Here is a 20,949-nt window from a genome sequence, read left to right as displayed (position 1 = left end):
CACCAGTGCACTAGAAAATGCTATTTTGATTTTTCTCGTTAGCAGCTCTGGAAACAAGAAAGGGGGGAAAGAAGGAGAGGGGCAATAGCACATTTCACATTTAACATTAATTGGGACATATTTTTCCCTGTACTACTTTGCTGCTTATGGGGTTTCCGTGCTGCTGGCCGAGGTGGCTTTGCAAATAGTCCCTATAAGTAGAAAATAAGAAGCTGTTTCTGTGAAGTGACCAGCTAGAGAGTCATTAATCAGGGACACAGGTACAGACCAACAGCCTGCCTAGCACTGGGCTGGCAGCACTGTCTGGACAGCCAAGCAGAACAGTTTGGGCTACACTTGCATTTTGTAGGGAGAAAGGTTAGTCACGGGTTTAAAATATGGAAATAAAATCCCTGTTCTGAGTTTTCTGTAGCCCTCCTGCTGCAGTCAAATCACCTTGCCTCTGTGTAATCACTGACAAAGGGCTGGTTTCCACCTGAAAAGAGATGTTTGTTGGATACAGTCTTCAGAAATCACATCATGGAGTATGAAAGGTGAAGGTGACCAGTGTGTAAATCACATAGATTTGTGTGGCAGTGTGGCAGTGCAATTTGTTCATGTTAAAACAGTGCAGGTCATTTTGGGCTGGTTTGCATTGATGTTTTCTGTCATCCATGTACCCTCTAAGTAAGTGCGTGGACTATTTCCAGAAAACAAAGATTATTCATAAGGGGGAGCAAGACCTCTTGCTGCCTTGTCTACCAGGCATGTACCAAGTAATAACGTGCCAAGATCTGCTTTTTGTGTTGACAACACAGTTTACTGCCAGCCCTGCTTTGACCTCGTTTGTAATGTAGTAGAAATAAAGAATAGTAACAGTGGCACCTTTCATCTCTGGGGCTCTTGAAATATTTGGAAAAGATACGTCCTCTGAACAGATATATTGAACTGTTTTAAGGATCATGTAGACATTTCTTCCCAGTAAGAAGGAGTGGGGTACCTTAGATTGAAAAGAGGTGACTACACCAGATCACAGAACCCCAGACTGGTTTGGGTTGGGAGGGACCTCAAAGCTCCTCAGGTTCCAACCCCTGCCACAGGCAGGGACCCCTTCCACTAGAGCAGCTTGCTCCAAGCCCCTGTGTCCAACCTGGCCTTGAACACTGCCAGGGATGGGGCAGCCACAGCTTCTCTGGGCACCCTGTGCCAGCGCCTCAGCACCCTCACAGGGAAGAGCTTCTGCCTAAGAGCTCATCTCAGTCTCCCCTCTGGCAGGTTAAAGCCATTTCCCTTGGCCTGTCCCTACATCCCTTGTCCCCAGCCCCTCTCCAGCTTTCCTGCAGCCCCTTCAGGCACTGGAGCTGCTCTCAGGTCTCCCCTTCAGGAGCCTTCTCTTCTCCAGGCTGCCCCAGCCCAGCTCTCTCAGCCTGGCTCCAGAGCAGAGCTGCTCCAGCCCTCGCAGCATCTCCATGGCCTCCTCTGGCCTCGCTCCAGCAGCTCCATGTCCCTCTGGTGCTGCTGCCCCAGAGCTGGATCAGGGCTGCAGGGGGGGTCTCCCCCGAGCACAGCAGAGGGGCAGGATCCCCTCCCTGGGCTGCTGCTGGCGCTCTGGCGGTGCAGCCCAGCACACGCTTGGCCAGCAGCTGTTGGCCAGCACTCGGACCTTGGCACGCTGTGCAGTGAGCCCCAGTGCCCGCAGGCGGTCGGGGAGCCAGATCAGAGGCCAGGAGGCAGCTCCTCCTCAGGAACCAGCTGCCGGGGAACTTCTCCTGGTGCAGTCTCCAGAGCGAATTGTGCCACCTGCTGCCTCCCCGCAGGCCTGCAGTGCCCTCAGGTCAGCACAGACTAAGCCTTGGTCTGCCCTAACCTGGTGGAGGTTGCGCTGAGATTGCGTTTACCAGTGGGATTTCTGTATTCAAGCCCAAAACGTGAGGGGCTAGATTAAAGTGATTTGCTTTCCATATTTATAAGTAACGGCAGTAATGCTGTGACCATGAAGTACGTAGTGATACAAGTGATCAAGAATGTCCACATCTCTTACAATACTTGGATTGGGCTAAGTATGTATTTAAAAGTAAAATTATTGATAGCACAAAATGCCAGGAATATTGATGGGGAGTGGGCTGTCCAGTGGGAGCACTGACATAACTGAAGGTCCTTTCAAAACTCAAGTGTTTGAGGGAACAGAAATAAAATGCAGACTCGCCTGTGGATTTTTATAGCCTTCCTCTAGATATCTCAAAGAGCTTAAATTAGACAGCCAGCTCTGTGGGCAGTTATCAGCAATGTGCAAAGCCATAGCTTCTGTATCACTGTAGGAGTTCAAAATTGCTTTATTTTTAATTTCAAAAGTCCAAGAGTTTCTCTTTATTGGCTCTAGGCTGAGACACAAGAAGCTTAGCCCTCTAAGCCTCTTCTCCATAAGCCTTTCCCTGTCCTGTATGAGTGTTCCCCACCTTGAGGTGAACTAGGGAGGACACAGCTATAAGCATCCATGCCAGCAGAAGCTGCTGAAGTCCTTGACATGAAGGATGTCAGGGTTGCCATGGCAGAATGTAGCTGTTTGGAGCTTAAGGGAGACTTGAGCAGCATTCCTCTACGGATCCTTAACTACCTCTCAGGCCAGCCACTGTCAAGGACAAGGGCTATCACCAGGTCAATGTTCTCTTTATATATAGAGCTAACTAAATTTAGTGTTAAATCTGCTGTGAAAATTTGCAGCTTGTGCTATTTACCTGACAGGCATCCAGCCCCTTGTGTCCAAATATACAGTTCCTTAAATTAGACACTAAATATGTCATGAGCCAGCAGCCTAAGTCACACATTTCCAGTGCTGAAGCAAGTACACATTTGTGCAGCCAATCCCAAGTTTGTATTTTAAGAAGTGGACTGGCTTATTCAAGGTATTTTTTGAGATCCTGATGGAACAGGCTGTGGTTTGGGAGCTCTCTGGGCCGGGGCTGTCATTGTATGGTCTGTTTACAACCAAGTCCTGCACAGCAACACTGGTACCCTTGGGGGCTGTTCCAGCTGCAGGAATAGAAGTATGTGACAATAAAGAGCAACTCCCTATGAAATAATTGTGCTTAGAGATTTTTTCCTTCTTAGCAAAGGAGTTATTGTTTGGGTTATTGCCCCCAAACAACTAGTATATTATTTATATAATGATTTCCTTATGGGTCATTGTTGAATAGAATTCGTGTCCTTTCATGCCCAGAGCAAATGCCTCCATCACTGCAGCTACAAAATGTTTTCCTTTATACCCTGTCAGGACTGAGCTGTTCTCTACACCAGCCAGCTTAGGAGCTACTCACAGTTACGTAAAGACAAATAGAATTCTGTTCTACAGTTCTTCAGTATCCCAAACTTACTCCTTTGTGAATTCCCACAAATCACCATTAAAGCTTGTGTAGATTTTAAATGATAAGAAAATAAGACCAGAAAAAGAACCCAGGGAATGTGTTTATTAGAAACAGTTCATAGCACAGATCGCGTTCATGACAAGCTGCTGTATTTTTGTGGCTGGTAGCTATTCCTTGAGGACAAGTGGCTCCTCTGAAACAGGATTGTGGAGTGCTGACCAAGTAAGATGTTTCTGCAAAGAATGTGTCAGGTTTTCAGAAGTTTACACACTCTTTGTTGGGGTGAGTAAGCAGGACCTAAACCTGCTTAATTCTTAACTTAGTGTTACTGAAATCAATGGGTCTGTGCCCCTGTGTGGTCCTTTCTGACACTCTTAAGAGCTGTGTGACACAGCCCTTGGTTTTCAGGTGTTTGTTTTGCTTGATGAAAGTCTTGATGGGAGCTGTAGTTCCTGTCGATGTGTAAGTGTTTCTATGAGGAAAGCTGTGCTGTCTACAAAAGAAGGACCAAATACGAATTATTTTTACAAGCTATTAAATGATTTTTCTTCCTGAAGTGTTACAATCCCATATGGCAGTAAGATCATAGAATCACAGATGGGTTTGGGTCGGGAGGAATCTTAAAGCTCATCCAATTCCAGCTTCAACCCCTGCCACGGGCAGGGACCCCTTCCACTAGAGCAGCTTGCTCCAACTTGCTTGAACACTGCCAGGGATGGGGCAGCCACAGCTTCTGTGGGCACCCTGTGCCAGCACCTCAGCACCCTCACAGTAAATGGTTATTATCGTATATGTACTGCAAATGACATCTGTTTAGAATGCTTAGACGTATGGGGAAGGAAAGGGTACCAGTGCATAGGTTTATGATGGTGCATTTTAAGAGCTGATCAGTTCAGCTCAGTTCAACAAACTAAAAAAATTTAAACAAGGGGAAGACTAGTTACACTAATGGCAATTTGATGTTTTCATCACCAATATGAAAACTGTATGTCTAAATATACAACAAGCTTTGCCAGATACGTGTGCCTTGTGTAACTGCCATAAAAGAAAGCTTTTTATGTTCTTATGGGAGCCAGGTGAACCTGAATCCCAGGTGCTCTGTGTGCTTAAAGGTACTGTTCAGAGAAATCAATGCAGTGGAACAGGCAGATTTGAGGACAGAACTTGGCAGCCATTGTGTCACTGTTAGGCAGTGCTCAAAATCACAGAATCATAGAATAGTTGGGGCTGGAAAGGACCTTAAGATCATCCAGTTCCAACCCCCCTGTCATGGGCAGGGACACCTCACACTAAATCAGGTCACCCAAGGCTCTGTCCAACCTGGCCTTGAACACCACCAGGGATGGAGCATTCACAGCTTCCCTGGGCAACCCATTCCAGTGCCTCACCACCCTTACAGTAAAGAACTTCTTCCTTATATCCAATCTAAACTTGCCCTGTTTAAGTTTGAACCCATTAGCCCTTGTCCTGTCACTACAGTCCCTAATGAAGAGTCCATCCCCAGCATCACTATAGGGATTCAGACCAGTGAAGCTGTTTGACCAGTTAACTGACTTGGATATCTCTTCATGAGCACCTAAATATTCCTCCAAAAGAATATTTATAACTTTCTGAAAGAGGCCTCTTGACCATGCAAACACCCTCCTGTCAATGGCTTGTTTCTCTTTTCCCTGAATCCCTGCCATTTATTCTCTGTGACCACCCTCCCTTATAAGCTGGCACCCACAGTCCCCAGTTACTGCAGACCTTGCCAGCCAGAATCAGTGTTCCTTGTTGGAGTCCTGACTGTGACTGAGATGCTCAGTCCAAAGAATCTGTCGTCTTGTTTGTGCAGCTCATCCAGGCTGACATCGCTCTCCTCCAAGGCAAGAAGCACGCTTGCTTTGAGAGATGTGCATCAATTCCAGCTACTGCTTTGCCTCTTTAATGTCACAGAAGTTCAAATATGAGTCTGAGTTCATGCAGTCAAGACTGTCTAGAAGGTTGTATCAAAGGCCCTGTTTACTCCATGAAAACCTGAAGAGACTGGTGCACTCTTTCCAGTCACAAGGGACCACAAGGCTTTGAGACAAAACCAGAGTTCCTCAAAAAACCTTGGATAAATCTGATGTGTTGGCAAAATGTAGTCCTTAACGTATTGTAACAATTCCCAGGAATCCCAGAGTGCTTGTTATACAGCAGTGAATTATGCCTTACAGCATCAAAGCGTGCCGTAATAAACATAACCACTTCTCTGATACAAATATGCTTAAGTTCTGAACTGGATCCATATTTCAGAGGTCTCCAAGAGTGTTCATCACCAGTCTATATTTCAAGTTGATCTGTTGATCTCTTTTCTTTGTAAGGATATGCTGTTTTCACCATTAATATTTCCTCCTCCTGAAAAGTGTGCATCATCATAGTGTAACCCAGCATTTCTGTGGTACATTTTCACTAGTTGGCTTCATTTTCTAATTGCTAGTAAATGGATTTCTGAGTTATTGCAGGTTTTTACTGATGGTGTTTCATGTTTTCTCACCTCTTTTCAATGGCAGCTGTGAACATTTTAATTGTTCTTGAAGCACAGGCAAAATGACCTCTGTCATTTTGGGTTTATCCTTGAATATCATCAAGGGTTTACCTTGAAAATCACGGGTTTACCTTGAATAAAAGTCTTTGTAATTTCTGAACATTTGAGGGAGTTGGGAAACACATTTGTGTTAGACACAACAAGGGTATTTAATTATTAAAGGAATCTCTAGCACAGCAATATTGAAACTGATTAAAACAGAATTGTTTGTCTCAGCAAGAATTAGCTTAGATAACCTTCATTTTTATCTATAGGTGTGGATGTCCATTTTTATCTGCCTTTCCTACTTCAATGCACTTGTGCCAAATGCAATATAATAGTTGGGAAAAAATGTGTATATTCTTACCTGTATCTATAGGGAATAAAACAAACATACAGGATCAGACCCTTGAATTGGAACTAGATGACTTTAAGGTCCTTTCCAATCCTAACTGTTCTATGACTGACCTAATAAAAATGGTCAGAAAGAAAATGTCAATGAGGTATTCTTGGTGTAGCCATGTGTCTGCAGCATTGCTTTCAGCAATGGTTTGACCTTACTGTTTTGGGGGGTTCTGATTGGAATAACCTAGGTCAACTACATTTTATAGGGGAAAAAAAAAGAGAGGAAGCTTCACTATCAGTGCTCTTCTGTCTGAATTTTTTTCTTGTAGAATATTTGAGCAATATGTGTTTGAGATACATTCATTCAGTTTTGGTTACTGTCTGGGTTGTGGTTGATTCCTCCTTCACTGAACTTAGATCAAGAGAAGGAGAAGCCTGAACTCAGTCGTCAGTTCAGCTTGAGGCCTGAGTCACCAAAAAGCTCACTAGATATCATAGAGTCATAGAATCAACCAGGTTGGAAAAGACCTTTAAGATCATTGAGTGCAACCATTCCCCAGCACTGCCAAGGCCACCATTAACACTGCGGGCGTCATGTACATGATGTGTGAACACTTGCAGGGATGGTGACTCCAGCCCTGCCCTGGGCAGCCTGTTCCAATGCCTGAGCACCCTCTGGGGCAGGAATTGTTCCTCAGCTTCATCTAAACCTGCCCTGGTGCAGCTTGAGGCTGTTTCCTCTTGTCCCATCCCTTGTTCCTTGGGAGAAGAGACGGATCCCACCTCACTACAACCTCCTGTCAGGCAGTTGTAGAGAGTGGTAAGGTGCCCCTGAGCCTTCTCTTCTCCAGACTAACCCCCTCCAGGTCCCTCAGCCATTCCTCATCAGAATTATATCTGGGCTGGATGCTCAGTATTGCTGAAGTGACAACAGCTAATCAGTTAAACACTTCGAAGTGGATATTTTGCTCCCAGGTGTTATTAATCACAACTGACATGTCTTGTGGAGTTGTGCATTTGTCTATTTAAGAAGCTCCCTATCAAAATGCATTTCATCTGCTTGGCTGCTGAGCTTGGTGTGGTCCCTTTGGGTGTTGTACTTTTATATTTTACTGATAAATGCCTCAGCAGTTGAACAGCTTAGCCCCGCACTGGGGAGCACTACCCAGCTTCCAGATTGGGAATTAATGTTTGCAGAGGTTTCATAGGTGGGACTTGTGCATCTCAGTAATTTCCTGTACATCATCCAGCAATTTCTTTCCATATATGCCCTTTGGTTCTAGAAGCACAGCAGGTAATAACCATAAATGTACAATTTACTGTAAATATTTAAAAACTATGAATGATTGATGAGCAGATTTTTAAGCAAACTGAGAATTGCATGAAGTAAAGACTATCTTTGTGTAGTTTTCTAAGCTGTATTCTACATATCATATGGGCTTTATTGTGTTATTAGGATGCTTGCCTGAGTGGTATTTTCATTTAAAAGCTTAGCACATGGGTAATAAACAGAAAAATACATTTTTATTTGTCATATTTCCATAGTGATAAAGTTAATCTAGATGGACTTCCTTGTGACTACAAGAATTTCTATAGCTGCCAACTTCTGTCCCATTGTGAGGAATGCCTTCTTTATGGGTTATTTTAAAGCTGTCAAGAGAACATGTTTTCTGCAGCACAGCACTAATAGCTGGCTGTGTTTCAATGGCTGCTTTCACCTCTTTTGCTTTCAGTTTTTCCTCATTGCCTTTGATCTCCCTGGGGCTTTGAAGCCCAAGTAATGCCAGATAATGCTCTGATATTAGCAGGGCTCTTGCTTCTCTAAAAGACTTCATTACCAAAGCTGCTTTGTGATTCATGGGCCCCGTGGACAGTTTGGGATCTCTCCCAGCTTGGTGAGGAATCACTTTGCCAATAGGTGCCACTGTTGCTCTACACACGCATCTGAACCATCAGTGTCCTTCAGTTGAATATTCAACGTTGAAAAAGCAAACCTCAACCACAGTGACTGAAATGCTGCAGAAGTAAAACTCTGGACAGACCATGGCCAGAGGCTTGTCCGTGCCAAGACTAAAGTATATGCTTTATCTTGCTACTAAAAATAAATATATAACTGCTAGTTTTGAGCAAAACTGATGAAGAGATAAATATGTACTCAGTGAAATACAGATATATTTAATCTAAGCCTTTAACTTGCTACAAGTTAATTGTTAAGCCTCAGACTAACAGTAGCTGAACCTTGCAGATAGCTCCTCAGGACCAGATGTGGTTTAGATGCAGAAGCTGCACAGCAGTGTAATAAGAATTTGGATTCTGCCAGCATTTTCTACATAGGTCCTTCCCATGCTTTCTCGACTGAGTAAAGTGCCAGGGTGGCCCATCCAGCAGTATAAAGGACACCCACAACAATTTCTTCTAGGTTTACTGTTTGGTAATGTAAGGTTGGCTAATGCAGTTCACTTTGCAGCTTATCTACCACTAAGTGCCATTCAGGATGCAGAGCCAAGGGCAGTCAAGGTCTGCTTGTTTATGCAGTGAGGGAAACCTTGGTTCCCCTTGTCCTTAGGCAGGCAGCCATTCCATATGTTTACTTTTTTGTTGGATGTTTTAGGCACTTAATGGAATAACACAAGTTCCTTTTCTACCCTTTCTTTAAGCAAGTGGATAGCAAGCTACGTAAAAATGGAAAACACAACTAAGGACAAAGCAATTAAGATATTTATATCCTCTCAAGTTCAGTCCTGTTCTTGTTTTTTTCCTTTCTGCAACTATTAATTGACTAGAAACCAACAGATTAGATTGTTTTTTCAGTGGTTTAATATGTTCTGAAAATTTCCCAGCCATCTGCAGGTCAGAATGCAGCCAGCAACTTGTTCTAACTAGTAGACAGCCCTCTGACTAGATAACCTAATTCTCATTGCTTCTGCATGGAACAGATCATTCCCACATCCATGAGTGAAGCTATATTAAGTAGTACTTAAGATCACCCTAAGCAGTTTAGACAGAGGCGTCCCTTTGCTCTGCTGGCTCTCACCAGTCAGCTGATGACTTGCAGATATTTCTAAGCCTTTCATAGTCCAGGATTCCACTAACATTTTGGGGAGGACTTCCCTGGATGAAAGGGAGAACAGGGGTTTTAGGTGGTCGTCTTCTATGATGAGTAGCAAAGGCAGGAATTGGTAGGGTTTCATAGGAAGTGGTGTAGACTCTGTTCATCACTCTAGCTTCTTTCTTGTGCCATTTTTTCATCAGGTGCTCAAGAAGGCCATAGTTAGTGGGTGGTTCTGAGACAGGAAATGATTGAATGTTAGAAATGATAGAATAAAACTTTTGATCCTGGTGTTTTCACTCCACAGATGCCATAGGGAATACTTGTACTATTTGGACAGGAGATTAAGGACAAAACAGATCTTTTTGTTCCCCAGGCATGCGTGCCTACCCTCCGGCTGGAAGGGAAAAGTCACTCTTAAATATTGATATGACAGCGTTAATTGTATAAATTAAATGAGTCCTGATTCTTTGCAGTCTCTCTGGTAGGTACTTAAAAAGTTAACAGAGATGTATGTTAACATACACTTAAATTTAGAAACATAGTAATACTCTGTGAATTCTGCTGCTAGATGTGTCTCACAGCTCTCCTTGTTTTCAGCTGGTGTCTCACATTATTTAATAAGAGAGAGAAATCTGTTCATTTGCACTACCCTTCACTGCTTCCTGTGGTGATTAAGTATTGTGTGGGCAACATTTCCACTTCATCAATCCAAAAACAAGCTACTGACTGGGCAAGAAATCAGCCAGAATTCACCACAAGATCCATTACAGAATTAAAATAGGAGGTTCCTGGCTCCAACTCTATATATTGACTACTGCACCATGTTCCATCTGATTGAATTAATAATGCCAAAAACTACCAGTAATGGGGAAATCTGATTTCTGAGGAATCCAGGAAGACTTGGGTCCACTCCAGTTGCGCAGGGGAGGCAGCACAGGGTTGTAACTGTGTCTGTTGTATTTATCATCATACTCCGATACTAAATTGCGGTTCCTTGGCTCTTCATGATGGGTGAAACAGTGCTGCCTTGGCAGGCCCTGAAATGAGATGTACATGGAACCACACTGATTGGTTTTGAACACAGGCCTCAGAGGGTTTAGCATGCTTTAGAGTCAGACTACCCTCCCAGTGATATCACAAAATTTGGCCAGTACTTACATTACTTAGAATTTAATCCCTGAAAGTAATGACATTTGCATTTCAAGTAAAGTAAATTTCCAGTTAAATTAAGCAACTACATCAGTATGTAATGAGAACTGATTGGTCTCATTTGAACACATGCTTCATAGATTTGCAGATACATCTAAGAAGCCTACAAATGAAAAGCTGATTGTCTGATGCTGCTTAAGTGCTTCAGTATGCACTGGCATTACGTTTACTGCCTTCCAACTGTCTGTCAGGAGAGATGATAAGAATATTTGGCAGTGGAGAACCACCTTGGAGGAAAGGCACATTCTAGCAGCTGATCCTTGTGGAAAAAGCAAAAGATCTGGGACATGTTTAACTGCAGTTTGTTCCTATGAAGTGGAGGTGTGCTGACGGAAATAATCCTCTTTTATCAGCAAACTCATATTAAAGCCCAGGGAATGTCCTGAAGACACAATCCCCAGTCCTAGGTGGTAGTAATGTGCTGGTTTTCTTCATGTCCCCTGGCCACCCTCCAAGGCAGAGACTAGGAAACAACCAGAGAGTACCAAGAAGCATGTGCCATTGCTACCTCTGGAAGGCATACTGCCTGAATCAAACACAAGGGAGCTCTGGATCCTGTGAACTGGCCATGGAGCTGCAGCATCTTCTTTTACACATTTTGAAAATGTGAATTTGTTAATTTGTTATTCCTTTTCCTTACCTCCATTTTTTGCACCATGGCTCTCCTTAGTGTTTGGTCTGGTTTGTGATCTGGGAAGGAAACGAAGTCTTTTCTGTATATGCTGTGGTTCAGTTCCCCAGTGTCTTTCCTGAACTAGAGAGATATATGACATTCAGTAGAGCTAAGGCAAGCTGATAATTACAGGAGCTACATTTAAAAAGCACTTATTTGGACAGAGGTCTGTGCTGTGTACTTTTTCTCAGAGGGTAAAGTCAGCTGGTATAACCCACCACTGTACAATTCTGATTGATTCCTTGGTGTAAATGGAAGACACTGCACAGCCCTGGAAGAACTATTCATGGTGTTAAACACTTAACCCTGCCACATGAACTAATAAACCCTTTTGGGGGGTTTATTTTGTCCCTTTGTTGCCACTTCTGCTACAGCAGGTGAGCCTCTGCAGTATAGTCTAGCATTTTGCTCCGGGGGAAAAAAAAATCTGAAGGAAGTCATTTTAGCAGAGTCAGGAGGATTTGCCCTCTGCAGCTCTACTATTGAATCCAACTGGCATGTTTTGACAAAGTTAAATGTCTAATGCTGAAATTCAGCTCGGCTCTTAAGCAGGCCATGCAATCTGCAAGCAGCTCTGCGAGCAAAGATGTTTACACCAGCAATTTACACCAATATCCAAGTTATAAAAGATTCTCTGATACAAGTAATAGTCAGTATTAACTTACGGGTTAATGAAGCCTTTTTATGTAATGTTGGTATATATACTGTTGCATATAAGCTGTAAAGCAGCCTGAAGTGACTGCCAAAAGAGCTACAGCATTTTTAATTGGCTGAGGTTACGTGGAGTGGGAACACACATTAACCTCTGCTCAGGCCTTGCTCTGTCCTGATTTAGGGAGAAGAATGGCAGATCATGAACAGAATGACGTAGGCCAAGCAAGGTGCTCATCCTTCTCCCTTTCATTTACTCTTCCGAGATAAGCCTGGGCTGCAGCTCATGACTACAGCAGTACACTACCTCCACAGGGCTGGATCTTTCCCTTTTCCTGTCTTCCAGCCAGTTTCCAATGAGAACTTTAGTGGAATATCTGGGTTCAATTTTCCACGAGTCCTGGCCATCATTTTGCGATGCTATCACATGTCTTCGTCTCAACAGCATCACCCCCAGTGGTTGGTGGAATTGTCCTTCAAGTTATGTGGGTGAAAGATTACTCAGTAGCCCAGCACTAAAACTAAGGCAGAAAAGGGAGTGCTTCAGCAGCGGAGCACTTCTGCCTGCCTGCGTGCTGCGTGATGTGAGTGAGGCATGGAACTGCGTAGCCATGGAAACGTTTGTGTTTGCTATTCCCCGGTGACTGTTGTTCCAGTAACCACATTCTACTTCCTGTTGACCAAAACAATGGCTCCTAACCCAGGAAAATCAGCTGGATATTTTCTCTAATACAGCTCAGAATCAGAGAACAGTGTATTGTTCCACAACACCCTGACATAAAGTACATACTCCTCTATATTATAAAGTACATACTCTATAGACTGCACCACACACACCTGCACACACACAGTCTCTCATCATGATCAAATTTTATTTTTAAGAAGTGAAATAAACCAGGATGTCCATTCAAAATTATGTTCTTCTTTATTGACATAACTAAAGATAAGGGCTTGCAGCATGGTACAAGCTTCTAGAAGGTTTGCATGTTCCATATTCCAACTAACAGCTGGAATGGGGTTCTGATGAGCCTTGTATGTCATTGTTAGTGCTGCTCTTGACTGACTACCGATCACCTGATATTCAATATCCTAAAAGGACATTTTCCTAAGTTGAGGCATGAACAGACTCGTGGAATCTAAGATGTTTGCTATAAGCTTTTTAGGAAGTTAACAATGCTGTCCAATCCCCTTTTTCCAGATGGGAATGACAAACCACAGTAATCATAGAGGCTTATGATTCCATGGAATCCATCCTCGAGGTGGTACCAGGTCACTGGAACACCATTGTCCTCCAGTCTCTTCTTGTATAGCAAGCCATCGTCCCTCAGCACATCATACTCACAAGTCAGGATGAAAGACTGAGGCAGCTGCTGAACCACAGCATCTTCGGCCAGCAGCGGGCACAGGTTGGGCTCACAGAATCTCTTCACTGTCTCATAAACTTCAGCAATAAAATCAGTGGACTTACATGGCTTCACACCTCTGTCCTTAAATTTTTTGGGGATGTGATCTGGACTTACCCATTTCCTATACTTCAGCCTCATATCTGGAGGAATATGAGAGCCCTCCAAGACCTCTTGCATATGCAGTGCATGCCCATTGAGGTACTGCAAAGCAAAGAAAGCAGCACGTTCTCGGAATAAGAGAGGGACTCCTCGATTCTGGTGATAGGATGGTAAATTGAAGTCCAGGGCCTGCAGGCCTGGGTAGATCAAGACCTGAGCACGCAGGCTGGGGAGGTCTGATCTACCTGCAAGGGTTTGGCTAACAGCAGCTGCCAGATTGCCCCCAGCACTGTCCCCACAGACAGTTACATTGGCAGGATCCACGCCATAGTGCTCTGCATTCTTCATGAAGTGTATGGTGGCAATAAGACAGTCTTCATATGCATCAGGGTATTTGTGTTCAGGGGCTAAACGGTACCTAGCACACAGAAAGAGACAACAAAAGTAAGAGAAGGAAATGTTGTTGGTATTATTCAGAAAATGGTATCTTATGCTGTCTTCCAGCCCTGTCATTTTGTTTTTTTTTTCCTCTAGGTGAGGATACCCATTACCCCCTGAGCAGGCATTCCTCAGTTAGTGACTGCAGGTAGGCTGTAAACTATAAACTCAATCACCAGGATTCAGTAAAGTAGGATTCTCTTTTGATAACAAGTCTGAGTGAGACTTTGTACATTTCTTAGTCATGCTGAAAACTCCCTGTGTATCCTTGACAAGATCATTTAATCATTTTGTGCCTCTGCTTCCCACGTGTAAAGTGGGAGTAATGCAGTGTGATTATTCTCTTTCTATAAATACAATTATTTTGAGGACCTTATTCATACATTCAGCACAAGGAAGATTTTTTTTTTAGCCAAGTTTTTTATTGACTTTTATAGATTTTCTTAGTGTGACGAATATTTCCATTTGGGTCTTTTCTGAGTGTATCAGGGCCTGAACAGTCATGAGCTGTGATATCTCCATTATCACTATTTGTCTCTTTATGGACTTAACTGAATTCAACAGAAATTTCTCTGAAAAAAAGCACGTCTCCAAATCCAGTGCAGCTGCTGTGACACCACAGCAACAATCACCTCCAAAGAGTAGAAGAGGGCAGGCACTTACTGAACAGATACAACTACTGAGACACTTTCTCTGGATAGGTAGCGACATACTTTTTCATAGGTATCTGGAAAAGAAATGTTTTCATTAGTGCTGTGCTATTGCCCTAATCCTTGGGACAGCTGGGGGATGTTCATTCCGGAAGGGCATGCATTTGTCTTCAGATTTCCTCCCATATCCCATGGTGAGCCCTCCACTTATTTCAATTTTATAGAAAGATGAGAACGTTCTTTCTACATCACTACAGTCCTTCCAGCAAGTATCTTACCAAGACTTCCAAATACCCAGCCTCCTCCATGAAAGAAGATGAGAGCTCTCCTTCGCCCATCAGAGGTAGTTTTAGGCTGATAAACCCTCACAGGTACTTTGTTAAACTGCAGATCCTGGATAAAGAGCTTTGGATCCACCCCTAGTTTCCGTCCCTGTCGCACATATCGGCCAAATGTGATTTGATTGCAAATTCCCGTCTTCTCCAAAATCCTTCCCTGTTAAAGGTAAATGAAATTAAGGCTTCTTTACAGGTCTTGAGTTAGCCAACTTATACAAACTCTGCATCATACTTATACTGAACTGTATTTGAGGGAAAATTTAAACACAGAAGGGTAATGTTGTAAAATACAAATACACTGTAAGAAGATACAGCAATAACAGCACAAGATGGTAGAATAACTACCACAAGGGCTGTTCCCAGAGGAGGATAATGGCCATGCAAATGTATTGCAAACCCTCTCTAAATGGCTTCCTGTATTCTTAGTACTGCTCAGAGAGCTCCCTCCCATTGCTTGGTTAGTCCTTTGGTTTTGCTGTAATAAATCCGTGGAAAGCAGTGAGGAAAAGTAACTCCACGGTTGGTTTTCTTGGTAGGAATGCCCAGTCTTATGGAAGTGAGAGATCCCCTCACTGAGAGGAGCCAGAGAGAAAGCCAGAAAGGAGTATTTAAGTTTGCCTCAATTAGTTTTAGTTTCTAACATATCAGAACCACTGGAATGTGAAGAATCAGACTGAAAAATCTAGTCTTCACATACAGCAATTTGATTTCTCTTGTCTGATAAAAATAAAGCTCTTTGATTCAGAAAAAAACCCAAACCCACAACAGTTTTCCCAAGCTCTTGTATCCTACAGACTGTAAAAAGTATACTTGCATTACTCAAGTCCTATGTCACATCAGAAATTTGATACAGGCTATTCAAAGTGGCTGCCTTGGAGAACACAGTTGTCAGCATTGTCCTGCACACCTCTGTGATAGCAACATGACAACAACAATGAAATGTCCTATGTTGAAACAGCAATAAAACTTCTAAGAGTTCTTCATTGCATAAACTAATATTCCTGAATTAGACCATAAAACTCAATGAATTTGCAAAACTCAAGCACTGAGTTGCATTGTGCAAATTAGTTACCACTTTTTATTTGCACAACATTTACTGAGCACAATCAAGAAAGTTCCTTTCCTGATGCTACTGCAATGCTTCTCCATGCTGTATTCAGGAATCTTATGTGAAAAGTGAAGAAACAAGAAATTGGGAACCAAATTAATTAATGGAATAAAACAAACTGTTACAGTTCAGTTCCTAAACGATTTTAAATACTCAAAGAGAGTCTGTCTTTATCCACTCCCTTATTGTCACCTGGTAGTGGGATTCAGGAGAGCTAGGTACCTTAGTCAGTAACTTTCAAGAGGATGTAAATGGTGTAGGTATGAAACAGCACGAAGAACAAGTCTTTATGATAGCAAAAGTGATGTGTTTGTCGGCTAAAGGAGAAAACTGAAGATTTAAAACCATTAAAAGATACAACTAGTGACACGAGAAGAGTTTAGGGGAGCTCTAATGCCGTTTATGCAATGCTGTAAAAGGGAGTCCACGGATTAAGTAAAGCAGCCCTAACCGGATTGCGTACCATCAATGTCAGCCCCCTTGAAGGGCTGCAGTGTTCCTTGTGCAAGGTGACTTCGGCTAAAGCAGAGGGCAGTTATCAGCCCAAGCACCAGCCCAGCTCTCAATTGGAGACTTCAATCAGCCCCGCGGTTTGGCAACCTCCGCTAACGCGCCTCAGCACGCCGCTCGGACCGGGAGGTGGGTCCCGGTGAGGTGCTGCCCCGCGGGGAGCCGCAGGACATGCGGATCTGAACCCAGCCTCTTGGGGTTTTCTCTTCCTAAGCGCAGCCCGCGGGCCGCGGCTTGCCCGCCCTCCCGGCGAGGGGATGCCCGGCCAGGGGCCGGACCTGCGAACCCTCGGGCTCAGTGGAAACAGTCCCCCGTTCCCCGGAACCACAAGCGGGCGGAGGGCGCGACTCACCAGGGCGGCCGTGCCGAGCAGGACGGCCAGGACCAGGCGCAGCTTGGCGGGCTGGTTCACCCCGGGCGGGATGTCGTAGCTGGGCAGGGAGAGAAGGACCGCGGCCAGCACGGCTGCCAGCGCCGCCAGGCCCAGGAGCAGCAGCAGCAGCAGCAGCGCGGGCAGCAGCGCCATGGCGCGGCGGCGGTCCCCGGGGGCTCCCGGCCCGCGGCGGGGCCCGGCAGCTCCCGCCCCCCCGCCCGCTCCGAACCGCGGCCCGGGCCGGCGGCGTCACGGGCCGTTTGTGACAGCTCCGCAAAGCCGCCCGCGGGGTCATGGTACGGGCGGCGGCGAGCCCCGGGGGGCGGCCGCGCGGGAGCCGCGCAGTAATCTCGGTTCAAGGAGGAGGCGGTGCGTGACCTGCGCGCCCGGCAAGGGCGCTCCGCAAAGCCGCGCGTCCCCGCGGGCGGCAGGGAGTGCGACCGGGCGCTATGCCGGGTGCTGCCGTTACCGAAGAGGCGGGGGAGTCCGCAGCGCCGGCGGGTTGCAGCGCACCCTGTGTCCCTGACGGCTTCATCGCGGGAGGCAGTTTATAGTTTGTCCCTGAATTTAGGGATTCTTTGTCTAACGGCAGCGTGCAGGAAGCTGAGGGAAGGGCTGCCTCTGCGCTGTGACAGCTGACTGGAAGACGGCGTTTCTTTTTGGAAGAATTTCTGATTTCCTCAGTTTGGGGATTATCTTTTCCTTAGGCTGTTAATTTCTCTGTTTTACTATTTTGAGTATGCTTATGACTGTTTTCTCCTTGCTTTATCAGCAGAATATAATGGGACATCACGTCAAGGAATACACTGCCTTGTCCTGTAAAGGAAACTCAAAGTATGAAGAACATCACAACATAAATTCTAAAAATACAATACTGGGGGAACCATTCTTTCAAAGAACAGAACATTTTGTTTCGTATTTTCTGTCTCTAAGCTAAACCTTCCAGTGTACACAGATCAAGTGTCCAGTTCACTGATCCTTACTTTCTAAAGCCGATGTTAAGTGTTCCCGCTCAACCAGTATGTCTTGTCCTGAGCTTCAGTGGCATAATAGAAACATCACAAAATTAAATAGGAGTTTGTAGAGCTACAGTTAGTTCAAGTTCAGGGCAGCCCTTACTTGCCTCGCGCAGGGTGTCCTCAGTTAACTCAGGCCTCTAGTGCTCTTGCAAATGTGGATCTGTCAAGCCCACTGAAAATCTGCTGATTTTCCTTACCAAGACTTCATCTCTGCCTGTATTTCCAGAGCTTTCCTCTAACTTTTTCTTATAGCTCACTATGTACCTACCTTGTGCTTTTTAGCTAAATAAAATTAAGTCATGCTTTGGAGCTCATGAAATGAACATCACAAAGACCCTGGCTGCAATTCACAGGAGTTATTTAATCCAAGTCATTCCAAAGACATTATTCATATAGAATTACATAATTTGGTAATGAAATACAAGGAATCAATCAGATAGATACTGACTTTAAAGAAAAGGGATTGAAACACAGTATGTGGAAAATACTAAAGCTGTAGACACTGAACTGACAAGAGTCTCATGAGGACAAAGACCAGATCTGAAGTTCATGAATATGAAAATAGGTATTCTTACACATCGCATTTTTGCTGACAAGTGCTACCTGAGGTTTGGGAGCCTAAACAGTGGGAAATCTACAAAGAAGTAAAGTTGTTTTCACAGGCCTTTTATGAATTTAACAATTCTGTCCAATCCCATTTTTCCAGATGGGAATGACAAACCACAGTAACCATAGAGGCTTATGATTCCATGGAATTCTTCCTCGAGGTGGTACCAGGTCACTGGAACACCACTGTCCTCCGGTCTCTTCTTGTAAAGCAAGCCGTCGTCCCTCAGCACATCATACTCACAAGTCAGGATGAAAGACTGAGGCAGCTGCTGAACCACAGCATCTTCGGCCAGCAGCGGGCACAGGTTGGGCTCACAGAATCTCTTCAAACTTCAGCAATAAAATCAGTGGATTTACATGGCTTCACACCTCTGCCCTTAAATTTTTTGGGGATGTGATCTGGACTTACCCATTTTCTATACTTCAGCCTCATATCTGGAGGAATATGAGAGCCCTCCAAGGCTTCTTGCATATGCAGTGCATGCCCATTGAGGTACTGCAAAGCAAAGAGAGCGGCACGTTCTTGGAATAAGAGAGGGACTCCCCGATTCTGGTGATAGGATGGTAAATTGAAGTCCAGGGCCTGCAGGCCTGGGTAGATCAAGACCTGAGCACGCAGGCTGGGGAGGTCTGATCTACCTGCAAGGGTCTGGCTAACAGCAGCTGCCAGATTGCCCCCAGCACTGTCCCCACAGACAGTTACATTGGCAGGATCCACTCCATAGTGCTCTGCATTCTTCATGAAGTGTATGGTGGCATTAAGACAGTCTTCATACGCAGCAGGGTATTTGTGTTCAGGGGCTAAACGGTACCTAGCACACAGAAAGAGACAACAAAAGTAAGAGAAGGGAATGCTATCACTGTAAATACAATTTTCCTACAGCACCTTGGCTTTCCCTGTGTTGTTTGGAGTATTTTATCTTCAGGAAAATAACAAACACCTGTGTTATTATCAGCTGAACAGGTATTTGTCCAGCAAGTTATAACAGATAAATGATAGCCTGCAGGATGAAGTTGCAAGGACATGGCATAGTTGGGATCTTCTCAGAACAGCACTGATCAGAACTTAAACTATACAGGTTGCTGTTATACTTCTGGTGTAGACTGCATTTGGCTTGTGGCTGAAGTAATTTAACCAGTCTGTACCTCACCTGTATTTAGGATATTTCCCCTTGTGAATTATTCTTTTTTATTTTTCTGTGTTTATTTGAGTAACTGGGACAGAGGTATTTTTCAGTACTATTAGTATTAGAATATATTAGTAATTGATGCTTACTGTTAGAAAGCACCTTGAAGTTTGTAGAGGGATTACATTCACCTGATAGATCACTGAATGAACCCTTGAAGTCGGTTTCTTAGTTCTCAGCACATTTCCAAAGTCTTCTGGACAGGATTCCTTTTTTTTGTGTGCTGCCAGCATAGCTCCATGCTGGAAAGTACACGAACCTTACTTTGGAGTCTCTGCACTCTCCCTGCATTAGCAGATTGGTGTGGGGAGGAAGAAATTAAAACCATGCTCTTGGAATTCTGTCTGACCATCTGGGATCCTGGGGAAACGGTTACTGAGGAGAGGGAGTGTTCCCACAGTATGCGTTAACACTGTGGTGCTAAGTGAAAAGAAGCAAAAAGACTTCCATAGGGTTACACCAACGTAACTCACCCAATTAGTACAACCACCGAGTTACGTTCCCTGGCAGTGTAACTGCAGATGTTTTCATGGGAATCTGCAAAACGCCGGGGGATCGCTACGGGCCCGCTCCGTTTCCACACGCCACAGGCAAAGAAAGGCGGGCACCTCCTCTTCCCGCCCTGCCGCGCCCTTCCCGCCCGCCACACGCCGCCTCCCCTCGGGGCCGGCAGCCGCGGGAGCGCTCAGCGGGCCGCAGATGGCGGCGATGCTCAGCCGGGTGCTGGAGTTCCCGCCAGGTTTCGGGGTAGAATTATCCCACCGCCTCCAGCAGCGCTGCCGGGGAAGGGAGCATTGCGGCGCGGCCCGCCCTGCCCCACCGATGCTGCGGTACAGCCAGCCGCCGCCGTGGAAGGTGACGGCAGGAGGCGTGCGGGGCCGGTATATCTCACCGGCACCCGGCCCAGCCGAGCGTCCGACATCCACAGCTGTGGGTCCGGCCCCGGCTTCCTCCCGGAGACCGCGTAGCGGGTGAAGGCGATCTCGCTGCACAGCCAAGTCTTCTCCAACAGCTTCCCCTGTTCGAAGAGAAGGGGGAGAGTGCGGGTGAGCGGAGGGCGGGCTCCGCGGGCACAGTCAGCAGCCGCGTTAGGGGAGGCTGCTGCAGGCCACGCTAGGGTGTTCACCGTGAGGGAGAGACCCTGCCCTTGGCGAGGCTTGAGGAGCACCCGGGCTTCGTGTTGGTGAGGTTCAACCTGTTCCAGAGCCTCTCGCCTCTACCCTGGCCTTGAGCGGCCGCTTCGGTTTAGACCTCACCAGAAAGGTGGTGCAGGAGAAGATGGAGCCGTGGCGGTGTCCTGCGAGGCGCTGCACCTGGGTGAGCAGGGCTGCTGTGGCGCTGTGTGCCTGAGAAGGTAGGGCCATGTGTCCGACTCACACTGTCAGGCAAAATG

At 45.3% G+C, this 20,949-nt stretch overlaps 4 protein-coding genes across 4 annotated transcripts in view; 1 reads left to right on the top strand and 3 right to left on the bottom strand.

Annotated features, from left to right (window-relative positions):
• Positions 1 to 20,949, top strand: part of LRRC38 (leucine rich repeat containing 38) — an 87,768-nt gene that overhangs the window by 28,563 nt on the left and 38,256 nt on the right. The gene's annotated exons all lie outside the window — the stretch shown is intronic.
• CFAP107 (cilia and flagella associated protein 107) lies at positions 9,029 to 12,350 on the bottom strand. The gene is made up of 4 exons (XM_057424185.1): positions 12,127 to 12,350; positions 11,136 to 11,249; positions 10,146 to 10,323; positions 9,029 to 9,518 (listed from the first exon to the last, which is right to left on the bottom strand). Exons 1-4 carry the CDS (start codon positions 12,265 to 12,267, stop codon positions 9,265 to 9,267), a joined length of 687 nt encoding a protein of 228 aa, XP_057280168.1. The 5' UTR covers positions 12,268 to 12,350; the 3' UTR covers positions 9,029 to 9,264.
• LOC130607240 (arylacetamide deacetylase-like 4) lies at positions 12,717 to 16,929 on the bottom strand. The gene is made up of 4 exons (XM_057424181.1): positions 16,721 to 16,929; positions 14,691 to 14,907; positions 14,426 to 14,489; positions 12,717 to 13,742 (listed from the first exon to the last, which is right to left on the bottom strand). The coding sequence occupies exons 1-4, from the start codon at positions 16,892 to 16,894 to the stop codon at positions 12,968 to 12,970; spliced, it is 1,230 nt and encodes a 409-aa protein (XP_057280164.1). The 5' UTR covers positions 16,895 to 16,929; the 3' UTR covers positions 12,717 to 12,967.
• Positions 18,417 to 20,920, bottom strand: LOC130607258 (arylacetamide deacetylase-like 4). Its single transcript, XM_057424212.1, is given in 6 exon segments — positions 18,417 to 18,697; positions 18,700 to 19,181; positions 20,030 to 20,093; positions 20,377 to 20,442; positions 20,445 to 20,712; positions 20,813 to 20,920. Coding segments are annotated over 6 exon segments (1,269 nt in total).

The sequence above is a fragment of the Pezoporus wallicus genome, unplaced genomic scaffold (genome assembly GCF_028554395.1).
Source record: "Pezoporus wallicus isolate ANWC-B61680 ecotype Strahan unplaced genomic scaffold, APGP_CSIRO_Pwel_v1 contig_11175, whole genome shotgun sequence".
Classification (NCBI taxonomy): Eukaryota; Metazoa; Chordata; class Aves; order Psittaciformes; family Psittacidae; genus Pezoporus; species Pezoporus wallicus.
Note: the sequence above shows the minus strand (reverse complement) of the source record. Positions and strands in the feature narration are given on the sequence as shown.